Genomic DNA, 18,846 nt, shown 5'->3' with positions numbered 1-18,846 from the left:
GTACGTAGTTACGTATTTACTGACATCTATAACATGATAATATTCTGCTAGACATTCGTGTAAGCATTAGATAGTTCATAAATGGCCGCTAGGGGCGCTGTATACGTAGTTAAGTATTTACTGACATCTAAAACATGAATAAATTTGCCGTTAGGGGCGCTGTATACGTAGTTACGTATTTACTGTCATCTAATACATGAAGAAATTTGCCGCTAGGGGCGCTGTCTATAATATTATATAGGCCTAACGGTGTGTTCTCTTATTTGAATTAGCGCCCACGTCACACTTCGAAGCGCCCCCAACGACTGAATTTACTATAAAACTCGGACGCCACTTGTTCAGGTTTCTTTTCTCTCTGCACCGGCGACCAGTCAACATCGTTCCTTGATCAGCTCCTCGTAATCCTGACTTTCGAAGGCAGTATTGGATGGAAAGCCACGTTTTACGCCGATGTTGGGACGGTACTCTAAGCTCACCGCCATTGAATGTCCATTAGAACGTTGAAATCGACGCGAAAGGCTAAGCCTAGTACGGTATGTGTGTAAGTCTTTCAATAATCCAAAGCCATCCAGCTAGCATTTTATTATTTTATTTAACCCTAGAGTTTAAATTATTTAGGTAGAGTTAATAGTTAGTTATTTATGTTTATTTGTTGAAAATTAACTACAATATGAAGGAATTTCCAGACACGAGGTCAGTTAGACAAGGTTTAATTTAGAACATTTTAAATAAAGTACTTGAACTATTAGGGAAATTAAATTCCTTATCTATTTTAAATAATAAACTTAGACTGTTTGCAAATTAGGTCTCATTTAACGGCGCGAAACTATATTACCTAAACTGAGTAACGTATGGTTTAACGGGTCCAGATTAGGTTGCACTAGGCTAGGCTAAACCTTTTATACAAATTTAGGTTTTTACTTTATGCCGTCGTATTAATTAAAATTAACGAGGGTATTTTTGAATTATTACGCGTAAATTATAAATTTGAGATGCTAAAATTTCATTCGTGGCAGTATTTAATTATTTTAGATAATAAACTACGGTCTATTTAATAAATTAAATGGTTTAAATTAATTAGGGTTAACTGTTAATAAGTTATCATTAATTATGCAAATTAATCAATTTAAGCATTTTAAACTGAGCCACGAACGCGAAGTTAAGGCTAGAGATTTTAAATTTATATTTACGGGAATATTTTACGTAGTTCTTTTTTTAAATTATTTTAATTTATTACTTATAATTTTGTTAGGACCTTAAATAGCCGTTTAATTCTGATATGGAAATTGCTTAATAATTAGTGCAATTCTTACATTCTATTTATGGGAATATTTTACTTGATTTTTTCTTTAATTATTATTTTGCTAGGACCTTAAAGTAGCCGTTTAATTCTGATTTGGCTTAATATTTAGTGTGATTTTGTAAAATATTCCCAAAAACAAAATTTAAATGTTTTTCTACAATAATTTACGGAAACTAAACCATAAATTAAAATTATTTTTTGTTATTAATATATTTTCATTTTTAGACGCGATGACGTTCTTGGATATTCTGTTGCTGGTCATTCGGAGACGTTTCCTAGCAGATTATTTCAACCTTTGTTAGAGACGCTCATTCCAGATGACATATTCTTTGGATTTGCGATACAAGATGTTTTCAACCTGTGGTGGCCTTGCAATCATTCCCTACAAAGATGCGACGAACATCACCGAACCTGGAAAATTCAAATTTTTATTAGAATTATCTTTGCAACTACTTTATTTCTTTTTACACGTTCAAACTTCAATTTACGGGACATTTTACATTATTTTTTGATGAAAATTTTTGTAAACACCTTATTTAACTTTTTGTTCAATAAATTACGCCTTGAACCACTTTTTTTGTTTTCTTAAAAATTGTTTGATTAAGAGGGAAGGTTTGAATTTTTTAGCTCTAAACAGATAGCCTATTTTTTGGGGGCCTCTTTTAGGCTTCTTTTAGCTTATATGAAGCATATATGATAAATGGATCAATTTGCGTTAAAAATTAAAAAAATAAGCTTAATTGCTTTAAAAAAGTTAAAGCCTAAAAAGGACCTCAAAAATACTACCCTAAGCTTAATTGCTTTAAAAAAGTAAAAAAAAGCCTAAAAAGGACCTCAAAAATACTACCCCAAGTCCAGACCCTAAAAAATTCAAACCATCCCTCTTATCGAAACTATTTCAAGAAAACAAATAACGTGAGGCAAGATAAAAAGTTTTTATTGAGAAAAAAACAATTGAGGTGTTTACAAAAATTTTCAACAAAAAAATATTTAAAGCGTTCCATAAATTAAAATTTGACCGCGTAAAATTAAAAGGGGTAGGCTAGTTACCGATTAAATTTAAGAATAAAATTGAGTTAATTAGCGGAAAAACTTCACGGTCCAATCAGTTTTAAGGCCTCGTGTTTCGAAAATCCAAGAAAGATGTCATCTGGAATGAGGGTCCTTAACATCGGATGAACTTCCAAGTCTACTTGAAAACGTCTCTGAATGACCAGCAACAGAATATCCAAGAAAATCATTCGCGTCTAAAAATTAAAATAAATTAATAAAAAATATTAAGGCAATGACTAATTGGAAATAAGTGCTACTTTAAGCCTAACAAAATAATAATTTACCGAAATAATATATTTAAATAATTAGCGAAATACTGGCGATATATTGCTAAGAAATCTTTTTTAATAATCTAAGCTAAATTTCTTAAGCCTTGTTCAAATGTCTTAACCTCGTGGTCGTGGTTTATTTAATTTTAATTCAAAATTATTATTTAATACACTGAATTTACGTAAATAATAATAATTTACTGCCAGTTTCATTAAAACTACTTAATTTATTAAAACAAAAAGCTATTTAAAAAGGCTTACATTTGCTGCGCATTAACAAGTTTGTTCATTCCAACATGGCCTTGCTTAATTGATTCCAAAAGAACATTCAATGGCGGAAAAGAGCTCTTGATTCTGGATTTATTCCTTGACGGCGGAAAGAAAAATGGCTGATCGTCGGTGAAAGGCCTGATTTCCAAGAGCTGGGAAGGAAACGATCTCGACTCCACGATGCCAATCAACGTAAGAAATTTCGGCCGGTTACTCAAGAACAAAGTTCTCTCCCACAAGATTTACGCCCTTAAGACGTTAAAAGCAGACGACACTAATTGGAGTAATACCGTTTTTCCGTTGGCCTATTCCATGGAGTACTATTCTTGGAGCGAGAAGGAAACTTTCTTTAAAATTCCATAAAATTTGGTGTCTCCTACAATATTGCTCCATACCTTCCATTGTCCATTTCCATGGAGTAATTTTCTTGGAGCGAAAATGAAAGTTTCCGTAAAATTCCATAAAATTTGGTGCCTCCTAAAATATTGCTCCATACCTTCCATTGTCCTTTTCCATGGAGTAATTTTATTGGAGCGAAAATGAAAGTTTCCCTAAAATTCTATAAAATTTGTCTTTTTCCTGCAGTCTGCCAATATTGCAGAAAACAGACAAATTTTATGGAATTTTAAGGAAACTTTCATTTTAGCTCCAAGAAAATTACTCCATGGAATAGGCCAAGGGAAAAACGGTACTACTCCTTGGTTGAATTTACACCAATTTTTGTCGTCTGCTTTTAACGTCTTGAGGGCGTAAATCTTGTGGGAGAGAACTTTGTTCTTGAGTAACCGGCCGAAATTTCTTTCGTTGATTGGCATCGTGGAGTCGAGATCGTTTCCTTCCCAGCTCTTGGAAATCAGGCCTTTCACCGACGATCAGCCATTTTTCTTTCCGCCGTCAAGGAATAAATCCAGAATCAAGAGCTCTTTTCCGCCATTGAATGTTCTTTTGGAATCGATTAAGCAAGGCCATGTTGGAATGAACAAACTTGTTAATGCGCAGCAAATGTAAGCCTTTTTAAATAGCTTTTTGTTTTAATAAATTAAGTAGTTTTAATGAAACTGGCAGTTAATTATTATTATTTACGTAAATTCAGTCTATTAAATAATAATTTTGAATTAAAATTAAATAAATCACGACCACGAGGTTGAGACATTTGAACAAGGCTTAAGAAATTTAGCTTAGATTATTAAAAAAATTTCTTAGCAATATATCGCCAGTATTTCGCTAATTATTTAAATATATTATTTCGGTAAATTATTATTTTGTTAGGCTTAAAGTAGCACTTATTTCCAATTAGTCATTGCCTTAATATTTTTTATTAATTTATTTTAATTTTTAGACGCGAATGATTTTCTTGGATATTCTGTTGCTGGTCATTCAGAGACGTTTTCAAGTAGACTTGGAAGTTCATCCGATGTTAAGGACCCTCATTCCAGATGACATCTTTCTTGGATTTTCGAAACACGAGGCCTTAAAACTGATTGGACCGTGAAGTTTTTCCGCTAATTAACTCAATTTTATTCTTAAATTTAATCGGTAACTAGCCTACCCCTTTTAATTTTACGCGGTCAAATTTTAATTTATGGAACGCTTTAAATATTTTTTTGTTGAAAATTTTTGTAAACACCTCAATTGTTTTTTTCTCAATAAAAACTTTTTATCTTGCCTCACGTTATTTGTTTTCTTGAAATAGTTTCGATAAGAGGGATGGTTTGAATTTTTTAGGGTCTGGACTTAGGGTAGTATTTTTGAGGTCCTTTTTAGGCTTTTTTTTACTTTTTTAAAGCAATTAAGCTTAGGGTAGTATTTTTGAGGTCCTTTTTAGGCTTTTTTTTACTTTTTTAAAGCAATTAAGCTTATTTTTTTAATTTTTAACGCAAATTGATCCATTTATCATATGCTTCATATAAGCTAAAAGAAGCCTAAAAGAGGGTCCCCAAAAAATAGGCTATCTGTTTAGAGCTAAAAAATTCAAACCTTCCCTCTTAATCAAACAATTTTTAAGAAAACAAAAAAAGTGGTTCAAGGCGTAATTTATTGAACAAAAAGTTAAAAAATAAGGTGTTTACAAAAATTTTCATCAAAAAATAATGTAAAATGTCCCGTAAATTGAAGTTTGAACGTGTAAAAAGAAATGAAGTAGTTGCAAATATAATTGTAATAAAAATTTGAATTTTCCAGGTTCGGTGACGTTCGTCGCATCTTTGTAGGGAATGATTGCAAGGCCACCACAGGTTGAAAGCATCTTGTATCGCAAATCCAAAGAATATGTCATCTGGAATGAGCGTCTCTAACAAAGGTTGAAATCATCTGCTAGGAAACGTCTCCGAATGACCAGCAACAGAATATCCAAGAACGTCATCGCGTCTAAAAATGAAAATATATTAATAACAAAAAATAATTTTAATTTATGGTTTAGTTTCCGTAATAACTCACGGAAACAATACCATAAATTAAAATAATTTAAGAAAAGAACTACGTAAAATATTCCCGTAAATATATATTTAAAATCTCTAGCCTTAACTTCGCGTTCGTGGCTCAGTTTAAAATGCTTAAATTGATTAATTTGCATAATTAATGATAACTTATTAACAGTTAACCCTAATTAATTTAAACCATTTAATTTATTAAATAGACCGTAGTTTATTATCTAAAATAATTAAATACTGCCACGAATGAAATTTTAGCATCTCAAATTTATAATTTACGCGTAATAATTCAAAAATACCCTCGTTAATTTTAATTAATACGACGGCATAAAGTAAAAACCTAAATTTGTATAAAAGGTTTAGCCTAGCCTAGTGCAACCTAATCTGGACCCGTTAAACCATACGTTACTCAGTTTAGGTAATATAGTTTCGCGCCGTTAAATGAGACCTAATTTGCAAATAGTCTAAGTTTATTATTTAAAATAGATAAGGAATTTAATTTCCCTAATAGTTCAAGTACTTTATTTAAAATGTTCTAAATTAAACCTTGTCTAACTGACCTCGTGTCTGGAATTTCCTTCATATTGTACTTAATTTTCAATAAATAAACATAAATAACTAACTATTAACTCTACCTAAATAATTGAAACTCTAGGGCTAAATAAAATAATAAAATGCTAGCTGGATGGCTTTGGATTATTGAAAGACTTACACATACCGTACTAGGCTTAACCTTTCGCGTTGATTTCAACGTAGTAATGGCGGTGAGCTTAGAGTAACGTCCCAACATCGGCGTTAAACGTGGCTTTCCATCCAATACTGCCTTCGAAAGTCAGGATTACGAGGAGCTGATCAAGGAACGATGTTGACTGGTCGCCGGTGCAGAGAGAAAAGAAACCTGGACAAGTGGCGTCCGAGTTTTATAGTAAATTCCGTCGTTGGGGGCGCTTCGAAGTGTGACGTGGGCGCTAATTCAAATAAGAGAACACACCGTTAGGCCTATATAATATTATAGACAGCGCCCCTAGCGGCAAATTTCTTCATGTATTAGATGACAGTAAATACGTAACTACGTATACAGCGCCCCTAACGGCAAATTTATTCATGTTTTAGATGTCAGTAAATACGTAACTACGTATACAGCGCCCCTAGCGGCCATTTATGAACTATCTATTGCTTACACGAATGTCTAGCAGAATATTATCATGTTATAGATGTCAGTAAATACGTAACTACGTACACAGCGCCCCTAGCGGAAATTTATCAACTATCTATTGCTTACACGAATGTCTAGCAGAATATTATCATGTTATAGATGTCAGTAAATACGTAACTATGTTTGCAGCTTCCCTAGCGGCAATTTATGAACTATATTTTGCTAACACGAATGTCTGGCAGAATTTTATCATATTTTAGATGTCAGTAAATACGTAACTACGTTTGCAGCTCCCCTAGTGGAAAATGTGTGAATGCTTAATTTTTCGTTCATAACTAGTAAAATAATAACAACACGTAGCTCCTTAGTTACCCACAATCCCAATCCCGTTGAAAATCGCTAACACGTTTTTAGTGAGTAGCCCCTCGATGATTACTCGTAATCCAGACGCAACTATTAATCCCCATCCATTTTAAATCACCAATGAATCCCTATCCTTTTTAAAGCATAAATAAAAATCAGCAATAAAAGAAAATTTTCATTGGTGAATAGCCCCTCGACGCGCTGCCTTTAACAGTGCTAAAGTGATTACTGGGAACGTGTAATTAACACATTTTCCGAATCCATTTTAGTCTAATTAATCCATTTTAATATCCTATATACATGCCTGTAACTTATTTGACAAGAAAAGTAATAAAAAATGAAATTCATAAAATCGACGAACAATTTATTTATTCTATGATACATTTATGAAGTATAAACAAAAGTATATAGATATAAAAACAAAAAGTAAACTTCGTTGAAACTTGCTCGCGTCGTGTGATATGAGAAGCCCTCCTTTATCACTGAACGGCGTCGACCCCGTCCCCTCTGCTTGGGACTGGGAAGAAGACGTCAATAGACTCATGATGCAGCAGAAGCTTGTATTTTTCTTTGAAATTAGAAAAGTTCATTTTTAACTCAATATCGTCATAAACACTAGTATTAATACTTGGAATGCTTTAATTAGCAATTTAATTTTAAACTGAAACTCAATTACAAATATCAGAAGTTAAAGGGACTGTTCGACCCTTCCCCCACCCCCTTCATTTTTAACCCAACCGCAAAGCTAAGTTCTGTGAGGAAGACCGTCGTTTGCCCCACGGTTCGGACAGCCCTTTTAATATCCTGAGAAGTATAAGACTCGACGCGTACTCGAAACCATCTCCCTTGTAAGTTGTTAGTTTGATTATTAGTTTCAAGAATTGCGGCCTCAACAGTCTGATAACTAAAGAGAATCAGGTGGACTACAAACCACCGTTTGCCTTTCACTAAAACCATTCCTAGAGCCCGGGAGAGTTTTGAAACGTGTCCTTTCAGACCTTTCTTTTTTTCAGGTTAGAAAACATTCACCCGTTAGGAAATTTTGTCTACTTTTTACTCTTAAGGAACTAAATTAATGAACTTCCGCAATTATAATTGCAAAAACACCTCCTTGAAAACGTTTTTATACTCGTACATAATTGACGCGTCCGAAGTATTGAACACTTACCGGTTTTAATCAATCTAGGCCCCGGAGTAGACGAAAGTTCTTTCTTTCAATTCTTTGATCGGCATCGTGGTCTTGTGGAGTCAAGATCGTTTCCCGCTCTGCTCTTGGAAATCACTTGTTTATGAAGTAATTTACGCCGACGTTCAGTCATTTCTCTCTGCCTTCAAACCACATAAAACACAAAAACTATAATAAAACACGCAAAAGCCACAATAAAACACAAAAACTACAATAAAACGCCCGAAAACTACAATAAAACGCCCAAAAACTACAAAAAGACACACAAAAACTACAATAAAGCACACAAAAAACAACAATAAAACGCACAAAAACTACAATAAAACGCACAAAAACTACAATAAAACACAAAAACTACAATAAAACGCACAAAAACTACAACAAAAGACAAAAACTACAATAAAACACACAAAAACCACAATGAAACACAAAAACTACAATAAAATACATAAAAACTACAATAAAACACACAAACACTACAATTAAACACACAAAAACTACAATAAAACACAATAAAACGGCATAAAACAGCAGAAAACGCAATATAACAGCAAAAAAACACAATAAATTAGCACAAAACACAATAAAGCAGCATAAAACAGAATAAAAATGCTTAAAACAGCATAAAACGCAATAAAACAGCATAAAACACAATGAAAGAGCATAAAACACAATAAAACAGAATAAAATACAATAAAACACAATTAAACACCACAAAAACAATATAAAACGGCATAAAACACAATAAAAACGCATAAAACACAATTAAAGACCACGAAAACAATATAAAACAACACTAAAACACAATAAATCGGCATAAAACGCAATGTAACAGCATAAAACGAAATATAACCGCTTAAAAACTCAGAAAAATAGCAAGAAAACACAATAAAACAGCATAAAACACAATTAAACAGCATAAAATACAATTAAACAAAACGAAAACAATATAAAACAACACTAAAACACAATAAATCGGCCTAACTTTAAAATTACTTATTTGATAACTAGGACGCGGTTAAGAACAAGCTTCCCAATGGGACTCCATTTTTCCCGTATTGGGCCCTGATGGATCACAAGGTCCAACCTACGCATCCAAGATGCTCTTTGGCAAAAGCCGGAGAGGACGGTGTACGTTTATAAATACACTTTTCGAATAAACGACATCAGAAGTCCATTAAATTAGCCTAGGCTAATTTAATGGACTTCTGACGACATTGAAATAAGCACCTTGGAATTAGCCGCGATTTTACTCGTTCATAAGAGAGGCTGGGTTATTTACTCTTGATAATAGTCTTTTCTGATCGTACCAAGGAGCTAAGAGACTATTTCGCGGCCCATTTTCATTACGGGACGCAGTGGCGGAGTTGGAATACGGTATGGGGGTGATTAAAATCATTAAAATAGATCAAAACACTTTCGTTCTTTTCACATACCAGAAGGTAAATTGAATGGTAGTAAAATCTTCTCACTCTGGAAGCGTCATCGGAAACCAAGGGTGATATAGGTCTATTAATCAATCGTATTTAACCCCAAAAAAGGTGGAAGCAATGGACCATTCTTGTGTGGTAAACAAACATTAGAGGGAGGTTTTAGAGAATCCACAATTTTCAATATTGAATAATTACATCTTTTCAATGGTAAAAATTGTTAAATTGGGAAATATTAAGTTATCTGTAACTATAATTCAGCATCAGGGCTGTGCGGGTCCAGATTTTTGGGTGTCGGGTAAATTTCGGTAAAAGAAAATTGTACCCGCGGGTATCGGGTCCTTCAAAATCCCCAAAATTAGCTTTCGGGTCCCTTCTTTCCCTTACAGTCCAATTAAAAGCTAGATTTCAAAGCAGAGCCATTATCCCCCATAGTGTAATTCATTAAACAATATTAATTAATAACTTAATACTAATTAAATTATTTAATTATGAAAGGCAGAAGTATTGAAACACGAGCGGTAACGTCATGAACTGGACCCGTCAGACTCGGCGGGTATTGGCAAAGGCTTAAAATTGGGACTCGGGTACCCGACCCGGACCCGAAGACGGGTACCCGCACACCCCTGTTCAGCATATTTTACTTCGCGGCAGTCTACTTGGTGAAAACAGCATCTAATATGGAACTTACCATACTGCCATTTCACAGGCAGATGATTTTTTACCTTAGCCACGTTCTGGAATTTCTGTACTTTAGTCGAGTGGGTAGGATTGGCCTTAAAGTTTTGGGAAGGGAATATTTATACTTCTGGCGCAAACCACGATACATTAACGAAATAAAGAATAAAATATTTTCTTTTGTCCAGTTTTATTTCAAATGATGAGGAAAAAAAAACAATTTTATAAAATCCGAAAAATTGTACAATCTTGCTGAAATGTACAGAATGATCCATTCACGCTAAAATCACACTCATACTTATCGGGCCAAATTTGAAATGTTTTCCTTTTGTTTTTCTCCATTTGAAATGTATAACATTGAATTATCTGCCCTTTCCCCGCCTATCGATAATTAGTCATTGATTTTTTGTTTTTTTTTTTAATAAATGTACAGTTATAAATTTTTTTTTTTTCACTTAAAAACGGAAGGGCGAACATATAAATTGATAACAACAGTTACACGAAGCGCCATGGTCATCTTGACCACAAAACTATTTTGTAATTAAAACTAAAATTACTAAATCATTTTTTATTTACTCTACGAACTGCCTTTCTTATTTTTCGATTAGCAGTATTTCCGGCAGTGCCGTTAAAAGGGTTGTCCCCAGAGGCGCTTAAAAAAAATTATAAATTATGTTTTATAGAGACTAGATTAAACAAATATTATTATTAAACCTTAAAAATGGCCAAATTCAATAGTCAATACTCACGTAAATGGCAATTGCGGATTTGCGTTGGTTATTGAAGGATTTGGGGTGGCGGTACCAAAATTAAACCCTGTTGATCCCGTTTGAAAAGCAAATCCACTTTCACCAGCATGGCCAAAAGGTAGAGGCTGAGTTCCTTCACCCGCCATTCCTATAGATCCAAAACTAACGGATGGTGCGGATGAACTATTTCCTTGAGTGGAAACCCCAATATTTGGCAATTTTGCCTGAAATTCAAGTGTGTTCAAATAAAACACATTTTAAAACTTGAAAAAAGACGTAAAACTATTCGAAGGACAAACCTGATTACTTCCACCAAATCGGAATACGCTACTATCAGAAGAAGGGTTTGAATTTCCAAATTGAAAACTTGGATTACTCGAAAACCTGGGTCCCGCGGAACTTCCAATTCCAGTCGAAGCCACTTGCCCAGCTCCAAATGAAAAGAGCGAAGTGTTTGGTTGTTGTTGTTGTTGCGTCTGATTAGAATTGTCCACAGCGCTACTAACTCCAAATTTAAAAACCGAGTTGCTGGGATTAACAGCCGCTATGGGTGCGGCTACGGTACTTTTTGTAACTTGGGTGGTACCAAAAGCAAAATTTGAAGAACCTAATGATGGCACAGCCGGGGTTTGTTGTTGAGACGAACTTCCAAAAATTGGAAGTTGCGACGGCGCGGACGAATTAACTGTAATATTTTATAATTATTAGCTTTAGTATTTAGTCTGAAAATATATCGCGATGGTGAAAACTAAAAATAAATATGGAAAGATTAATTTACTCGAGTTTGCGTTAAAGTTGAAACTGGTGGTGGTAGTAACTCCAGTTACTACTGGTTTGTTCAACGCGCCACCAAAAACAAATCCTCCACTCGGGGTCTGTGGTTGGCCGCTTTGCGTAGTTACTGCGGGACTAGCTCCAAAAGAAAATAGACTAGGAGCATTCATCGCGCTTCCAGTCTGTTCACTTTGTTTAGTTACACTTAGCTGAACTTCGCTTCGGAAGTTGAAGAGATTTGTTGACTGCGTTGTAGAAGATTTTTCTACTTTAAAAATCATAACACATTTATACTTTTTCGTATTGCCAAATAGCCGCGAAGCAATATCTCGCGATAAAAAACCTTTAACATACCCTTTTCAACATTTGGGACTGAGCCTCCAAATGAAAATTGAAAGCCCGTTGTTGGAAGGGTAGTAGTACTCGTTACTAGCACAGTCGGGGCACCAACTTTAGTCTCTATAATATTGGGTCTCTCATTTTTATTTTCATTAATGATGGACGAGGAGCTCGAGCCAAAAGCCAAACCGGGACTTTTAACGCTACCATTATCGGTAGTACTCGTAGAGAGTTTAGTCTTTGGTACAGTGACTGAAGTACCGAACCCCGCAAATTCAGTTCCACTTTCGGAATTTTTACCAGAATTAAATGAAAAAGAAGCAACATTGACCGCGCTTGAAGTAGGGTTTGCGAGAGTGCCAGCACCACTAATGGAGTTCTTAGGGGAAGTTATACTATTATCCGAGCTTGAAACTGGTAAAGCCCTTGAACCAAATACGGAACTCTGAGAAATTTTGTCAACAGTTTTAGTATCGACACTTTTATCAGAGGCGACTGTACTACTATCAATTTGCGAAGTCGGAGTCTTTCCTTCGCTAGTTCCAAACGAAAACCCAGTAGTTTTACTAGAGGCTGAAACAACTGGTTTTGATCCAAACACAAAATTAGAGCTAGAACTATGCATAACCGTGGTTGCTTCAAGCGCGTTAGTTTTGTCAGTTTTAGAGGATGCTCCGAAAACAAAGCCGCCAGTGGCTTTTTCAGAGCTCGGTAATAATGAAGCCGGGTTATCTTTGGAACCCAATGAGGCGCTAGTGTTGGGTACACCAAATTTGAAGCCACTACCAGTTGTGGCAGACGCGGCTGCTGCTGGAGTACCAAAGACAAAACCGCTAGTTATGCTACTAGCGGGTGACGTTGTTGAAGAGGACACTATTGAAGAAACTGGAAGACCAAACTTAAAGGTAGAGGTTTGACCATTGTTCGATGATTTGCCAAATTGGAAACTGCCACTCGATTTGTAAGCTTTGGGAAATAAGAACGATGACAGAAATTGTAAACACTAGCGAGAATTTTGGAACTAGCCATTTACAAAGTAGCTATATGGCCTAAATAGTCGTCGCCGCGCGGACGTTGATACTTGGGCCCAAAATTGTGTGTACTATAAGTCCAAGACTTGGGCCTAAATAGAACCAGCCTAAAATTTAACTTACCATTATTTTGTGAATTAGCTATAGATCCAACTCTTGGTGTTTCGCAAGCTTGACATTTGGTCATGGAGGCATCATTGTTTCTAACCAAACAGGTGTCACATTCCCAGGACCCAGAAGGCGGAGGTTTAATAAACATAGAAAACCCCCCCTGACTTTGTATTGGAATTGGCGTAGTTTGGGACACAAACGAGGAAGAAACAGATCCGGGTTTGGGAGTCTCGCAGGCGATGCACCGAGTATCATTGGCTTTGTTGTTGACCATGCAAACCGAACACTCCCACGACCCTGTAGCTGGCTTGAATTGATCACCAAATCCTTTAAATCCAGATGAAACGCTTGTTGAAGTAAGAGTGGTAGGATCTGAAGTTGCGCTTTTGCTTTTCGGTGTTTCGCACGCCAGACACTTTGTATCAGCAACTTTATTACGAATCATGCATGTCGAACATTCCCAACTACCAGGGGCTGGTTTAAATTTTTGACCGAAGCTAGCCAAACTTCCAGAAACTATTGGAGTATTTTATTTAAGACGCTGATAAAAAACAAACTTAGGCGAGTATAGTACAGCTTACCAGAGGTTTCTATTTGTTTATTTGGCTCCTTGCCTTTATTTCCACCTAATAATATATCCATAACGCTTCCTCCAATCACTAGATTCGCCGCTGGTTTGATACCACCAGCAAATATGGGTGAATTAGTAGGATTATCTTTCGTTTTCAGAGGTCCGGATATCTCCAACATCGTGTGAACGGGTGACGCTCGAGAAGTACTTGTTCCAAAAAGGAAATTCTCACTCCCTTCGTTAGGTTTCTTCCAATTTGAAGTAGTTTCGTTCAAACTTGAAGGGCTACTGAAACTAAATTTGGGTAATGAACCAATGCCCGGAGTTTCAGACCAAGATATATTTTGCGGTAAAGTTTTGGGTTGAATGGGAGCCGAAAACATAAATCCTCCACGTTTTTCAATTGGGATCTTAGGCGCGACTGATTCGCTCGATTCGACTAGCGAGGCTGTAGATTTAGCCAAAGACGGTTTATCAATTGCCGGAGTGCTGGTCATGTTAGGAGGCAATTTGAAGTTGAAAGTCGGCAGGGACACTATGGGTAAAGGAATCTGAGGTAGATTTGGCTCTTCCGCCATCTGAAAAGTTTGGAATTTAAAAGGATTACCATCAAAATTGAAACTGACAGAAATAAAAATAGGGCAAGTCCACTAACTAACTCGGAAACAAATTAATTTGAAATAAAACTAACCTCATCTTCAACATGTGGTTTGTTAGAAAAATGTTTCGGTTGACTTGTAGTGGCTCGAATTTTACCACCAGCTTTACCACTACTAGAATAACTTGGTGTTGAGAAATCCATGGGTGGAGGAGCCGGAGCCAAACCACTTTTCCTTTTGTCAATTTGAAACATAGGTTGCAAATTCCTCCCAATTGTTACTGGTGTGGGTGAAGCGAAACTAGAAGTGGGTGGAGCTTTCTTTGGGGGACTATGGGAAATTTTATGTTCAACTCTCGGTTGTTTTCGCCTATAAGTTCCGGGCTAAAAACGCGTACAAAAGGAATTTCTTAGATTAAAGATTATAAAAGAACAGGGTTGCCACTGAATCTTCAGAACCAAATTCCCTGACTTTTCCAGGTTTTCCCTGACCTTTTTAGGCTGAAAGTGTGAATGTTTACAGCACGTTTTAAGTGCTTATAATTAAATAAACTCGATCTACATGAAGTTTTCCAATGTATTTGTTGCACCAAAATGATTAAGAAATATTTTAACTATAAATAACAGTCCAAGAGATTTTTTAGAAAGCATTTACTTTATAAAAACAATTCTAGACATTTTTAAGGATTGCTCTAGAGTTCACTCTGTGTTAAGAGATTAGGATGAGGAGAAACTTTCATTACTCTTTCAATAAAGACATCCCCAGAAATTTTACCCACTAAAATCAAATTCCCTGACTTTGCTGAAATTTTTTAAATTCCCTGACTTTGCTGAAATTTTTTAAATTCCCTGACTTTTCCAGCCCATTTTCAAATTCCCTGACTTTTCCAGGTTTTCCTTGACCCATGGCAACCCTGAAGAAGTTTTTATAAAAATCACCATAAATGATAAGGCCAATTCGGTTGAATGACTTTCGGTAGGTATTTTTTTCGCGTCTTGGAGAGGAGTTGACATTCTTTCCAAAGTGTTTAATATTTTCTTAGCGACGGAACTCATGCATTCGCGATTAGCTTTTTCTTTGACATTTACTTTAGCTCTATCAGTCTAAAGGATAAATATCAATTAAAGTAATTTGCATTTAGATAATTTTGTTTTTTCTTTTTCAAAATTACTTTGTAAGGGAATTGCGAATTAATTCGAGCTCTTCTGTAGGCTGATGCACCACCAAAAGTGGGGCATCTGCTATCGTAAAATGGAGATAAGCCTAAACTTCCATCAAAAAGAGCTTCCCTGGTACTGGCCTACATTAAAAAATTTGAATATTCTAAAAAATTCCAACCAAGCATTTTCATAAAATCTTGAAACTTACAGAGGTAGGGGCTCCAAATGCGGAAACATTGAAGCAAGGTCTTTTGTTGGAACTCAGAGGTTGAGGTCTCGAGTTAATAGCCCTTTTAGGAGCAACATTAGTCATTAGTCTTCCAGTATTAATATGGTCATCTTCAGACCACAGAGAGTTTTGAGTCGATGGAGTATCATTGTCTTCATTTTCAGAGAATTCAGCAGATACTGAAACATCTTGTTTATCCTGGCTTGTTGGTTTCGGCAAACTGGAAGTTTTTACTTTTGCGTCATCAGTATTTCTTCCACCACTCATCAAAAAGGGCTTTTTTTGGGTTAGTTCATTTCGTATATGATCTAACGCGGCTTCTGAAATTTGTAAGCCAGTAAGACAAGCGCGGCGTTTCTCTTGGTGAGAAGGGGCTAATGAAGAACAACCACTTGTTGAAGCTGAAGTTTCACTATTATCAGATTGATCATCCCCTAAAATTTTATCATTAATTAGCCTTAAACTTTATCATTAATTGGCCTTAAACTTTATCATTAATTAGCCTTAAACTTTATCATTAATTAGCCTTAAACTTTATCATTAATTAGCCTTAAACTTTATCATTAATTAGCCTTAAACTTTATCATTAATTAGCCTTAAACTTTATCATTAATTAGCCCTAAACTTTATCATTAATTAGACTTAACATTTACGAATAATTAGCCTTAAACTTTATCATTAATTAGCCCTAAACTTTATCATTAATTAGACTTAACATTTACGAATAATTAGCCTTAAACTTTATCATTAATTAGCCCTAAACTTTATCATTAATTAGACTTAACATTTACGAATAATTAGCCTTAACATTTACAAATAATTAGCCTTAACATTTACGAATAATTAGCCTTAACATTTACGAATAATTAGCCTTAACATTTACGAATAATTAGCCTTAACATTTACGAATAATTAGCCTTAACATTTACGAATAATTAGCCTTAACATTTACGAATAATTAGCCTTAACATTTACGAATAATTAGCCTTAACATTTACGAATAATTAGCCTTAACATTTACGAATAATTAGCCTTAACATTTACGAATAATTAGCCTTAACATTTACGAATAATTAGCCTTAACATTTACGAATAATTAGCCTTAACATTTACGAATAATTAGCCTTAACATTTACGAATAATTAGCCTTAACATTTACGAATAATTAGCCTTAACATTTACGAATAATTAGCCTTAACATTTACGAATAATTAGCCTTAACATTTACGAATAATTAGCCTTAACATTTACGAATAATTAGCCTTAACATTTACGAATAATTAGCCTTAACATTTACGAATAATTAGCCTTAACATTTACGAATAATTAGCCTTAACATTTACGAATAATTAGCCTTAACATTTACGAATAATTAGCCTTAACATTTACGAATAATTAGCCTTAACATTTACGAATAATTAGCCTTAACATTTACAAATAATTAGCCTTAACATTTACCATTAATTAGCCTTAACATTTAAGAATAATTAGCCTTAACATTTACCATTAATTAGCCTTAACATTTACCATTAATTAGCCTTAACATTTACCATTAATTAGCCTTAACATTTACCATTAATTAGCCTTAACATTTACCATTAATTAGCCTTAACATTTATAATTAATTTGCCTTAACATTTATAATTAATTTGCCTTAACATTTATAATTAATTTGCCTTAAAATGAATAAATAAAACACAATAACACTACTCATTACTAATAAATTTCAGTTACATAGTTAACCCATTTAAAATAAAACCATTTTCAAACTTACCATTAGCAACAGGGGCATTAGCACTGGATAAACTACTACAGGCTTGGGTAGATGTCCTATGAAGAGGACCTCTTGCAAAAGCCAAACTCGAAGTGGGTAACATGTCATAATTATTGTTCTTAACTCCACTTGGATTAACTAAATCATTTCTATTCAAATGATGGGTATTAATGCCTGAAGGTCCAGCAATTTGAAAGTCCTCTAATGGTTCCCTGAGCACGGATCCTTGATCACCAAGTTCAACTTGAATTTCTTCCTGCTCATCACTATCGGAATCATCACTTTCTTCAATGTTTGTCACATTTGTCACAGTATTATCACTTCCTGTTAGCCAAGTCGGCAGTCCGAGCCAAGTAGGAATCAAATTCTTGACTTTCTGTACTAAACTTTTATCCTATACAATATAAAAGAGAAGAGAAATCCCTTAATTCACCAATATTTCCCGCCAAATCTATTATAATCCATTAGGGAATTAGGCAAATATCCAGGAATGGACTCAACAGAATGTTATTGTTTGGATGGGAAACTTTGCCAAGAAAAATGGTCCTATAATATGACATACAGCTACTTCTTCTATATAACCATATTCTTCCATAAATAAACCTTTCACATGGACGATGTTAAAAAAAAAGCTTGTAAAATTTGTATGTTACATTATTTATTATAAGCCTTGGAGATGTAAAATATTAAAACAAAGCTTTAAGTTAAGTGAAATTTGAATATGAATTTTAATTAAATAAATGCGGTACGCCTGATGTTAACTGATGCTGTAGTTATAGGGGAACATAATTAAAGTTACTGATTAGTGATTAATTTAGATTAAGACTAATTTACATTTTGCTTTCACAAGGCCTTGGCTTTAACATTTACACGCTTAGCCTTACGGTCCTTACGGAAAAAAGTAGAGCAAAAAATTTCCCTTTCGGGCCTTTGCTACGCTAGAAAGCATTGGGGACTTTGGGTAAACTTTCGCTGCAAAACCAAGGGTTAGGAAAAAAACTTTTTTACGGTTTTACCTTCGGCCGATCGTAGGGTTTCGCGGAATGAGTTTTACTCTTTTTATTCCGCACAGGAAGTCGCGAAGACATTTTTAACGAAATTACTGAACTTAATTACACTTTAAAACAAAGAAATATTACTTTTGAATTATTATAATAGTTGAAAACACGTTAGCGAAAACTTTACACTGAACGGTTCGACCGAACGGCTCCATTTTTCGTCTGTTTCGAGAAAATGCAATGGCGCCTTCCTGATGTAAGGTGATTGGTTAAAGCTGACCCCCGCGAAGTGACGAAAAAATTGTCATTGTTCTGATTGTTCTTTTTTCCCGCTTTTCCGTCGAAATTCAAAATTCGATAGGCCTAAAATCACA

General features: G+C 34.8%; 1 protein-coding gene and 3 long non-coding RNA genes across 7 annotated transcripts; 1 reads left to right on the top strand and 3 right to left on the bottom strand.

The window, feature by feature from the left end:
- Window positions 1–567: 567 nt before the first annotated feature.
- LOC149674070 (uncharacterized) lies at window positions 568–3,264 on the bottom strand. Of its 2 annotated transcripts, XR_016367052.1 has the most exons (3): window positions 2,887–3,256; window positions 2,354–2,550; window positions 568–1,714 (listed from the first exon to the last, which is right to left on the bottom strand). It is a non-coding gene; the product is annotated as an uncharacterized LOC149674070 (long non-coding RNA). The 2 variants fall into 2 exon arrangements; XR_016367051.1 differs by lacking the exon at window positions 568–1,714 and having other exon boundaries at window positions 2,220–2,550; window positions 2,887–3,264.
- Window positions 3,265–7,186: 3,922 nt separating this feature from the next.
- Window positions 7,187–9,004, bottom strand: LOC149674069 (uncharacterized). Its single transcript, XR_016367002.1, has 2 exons — window positions 8,012–9,004; window positions 7,187–7,411 (listed from the first exon to the last, which is right to left on the bottom strand). It is a non-coding gene; the product is annotated as an uncharacterized LOC149674069 (long non-coding RNA).
- Window positions 9,005–9,166: 162 nt separating this feature from the next.
- Window positions 9,167–11,953, top strand: LOC149674068 (uncharacterized). Of its 2 annotated transcripts, none has more exons than XR_016367001.1 (2): window positions 9,167–9,669; window positions 9,958–11,953. It is a non-coding gene; the product is annotated as an uncharacterized LOC149674068 (long non-coding RNA). The 2 variants fall into 2 exon arrangements; XR_016367000.1 differs by having other exon boundaries at window positions 9,167–9,895.
- On the bottom strand, window positions 10,311–18,724 carry Nup153 (nucleoporin 153). Of its 2 annotated transcripts, none has more exons than XM_089839922.1 (13): window positions 18,491–18,724; window positions 17,475–17,868; window positions 15,680–16,134; window positions 15,483–15,611; window positions 15,250–15,414; window positions 14,404–14,694; window positions 13,723–14,290; window positions 13,154–13,657; window positions 12,015–12,965; window positions 11,665–11,928; window positions 11,186–11,571; window positions 10,887–11,110; window positions 10,311–10,789 (listed from the first exon to the last, which is right to left on the bottom strand). In XM_089839922.1, the coding sequence occupies exons 1-13, from the start codon at window positions 18,560–18,562 to the stop codon at window positions 10,699–10,701; spliced, it is 4,494 nt and encodes a 1,497-aa protein (XP_089696048.1). In that variant the 5' UTR covers window positions 18,563–18,724; the 3' UTR covers window positions 10,311–10,698. The 2 variants fall into 2 exon arrangements, with proteins under 2 accessions (XP_089696048.1, XP_089696049.1); XM_089839923.1 differs by having other exon boundaries at window positions 11,665–11,925.
- Window positions 18,725–18,846: the final 122 nt, after the last annotated feature.

This window comes from Phalangium opilio, unplaced genomic scaffold (assembly GCF_054372755.1).
Source record: "Phalangium opilio isolate 3A_F unplaced genomic scaffold, DU_Popi_V2 ptg000048l_1, whole genome shotgun sequence".
Lineage (NCBI taxonomy): Eukaryota > Metazoa > Arthropoda > Arachnida > Opiliones > Phalangiidae > Phalangium > Phalangium opilio.
The sequence above is the reverse complement of the archived record's forward strand: the minus strand, read 5'-3'. Positions and strand labels throughout refer to the sequence as shown.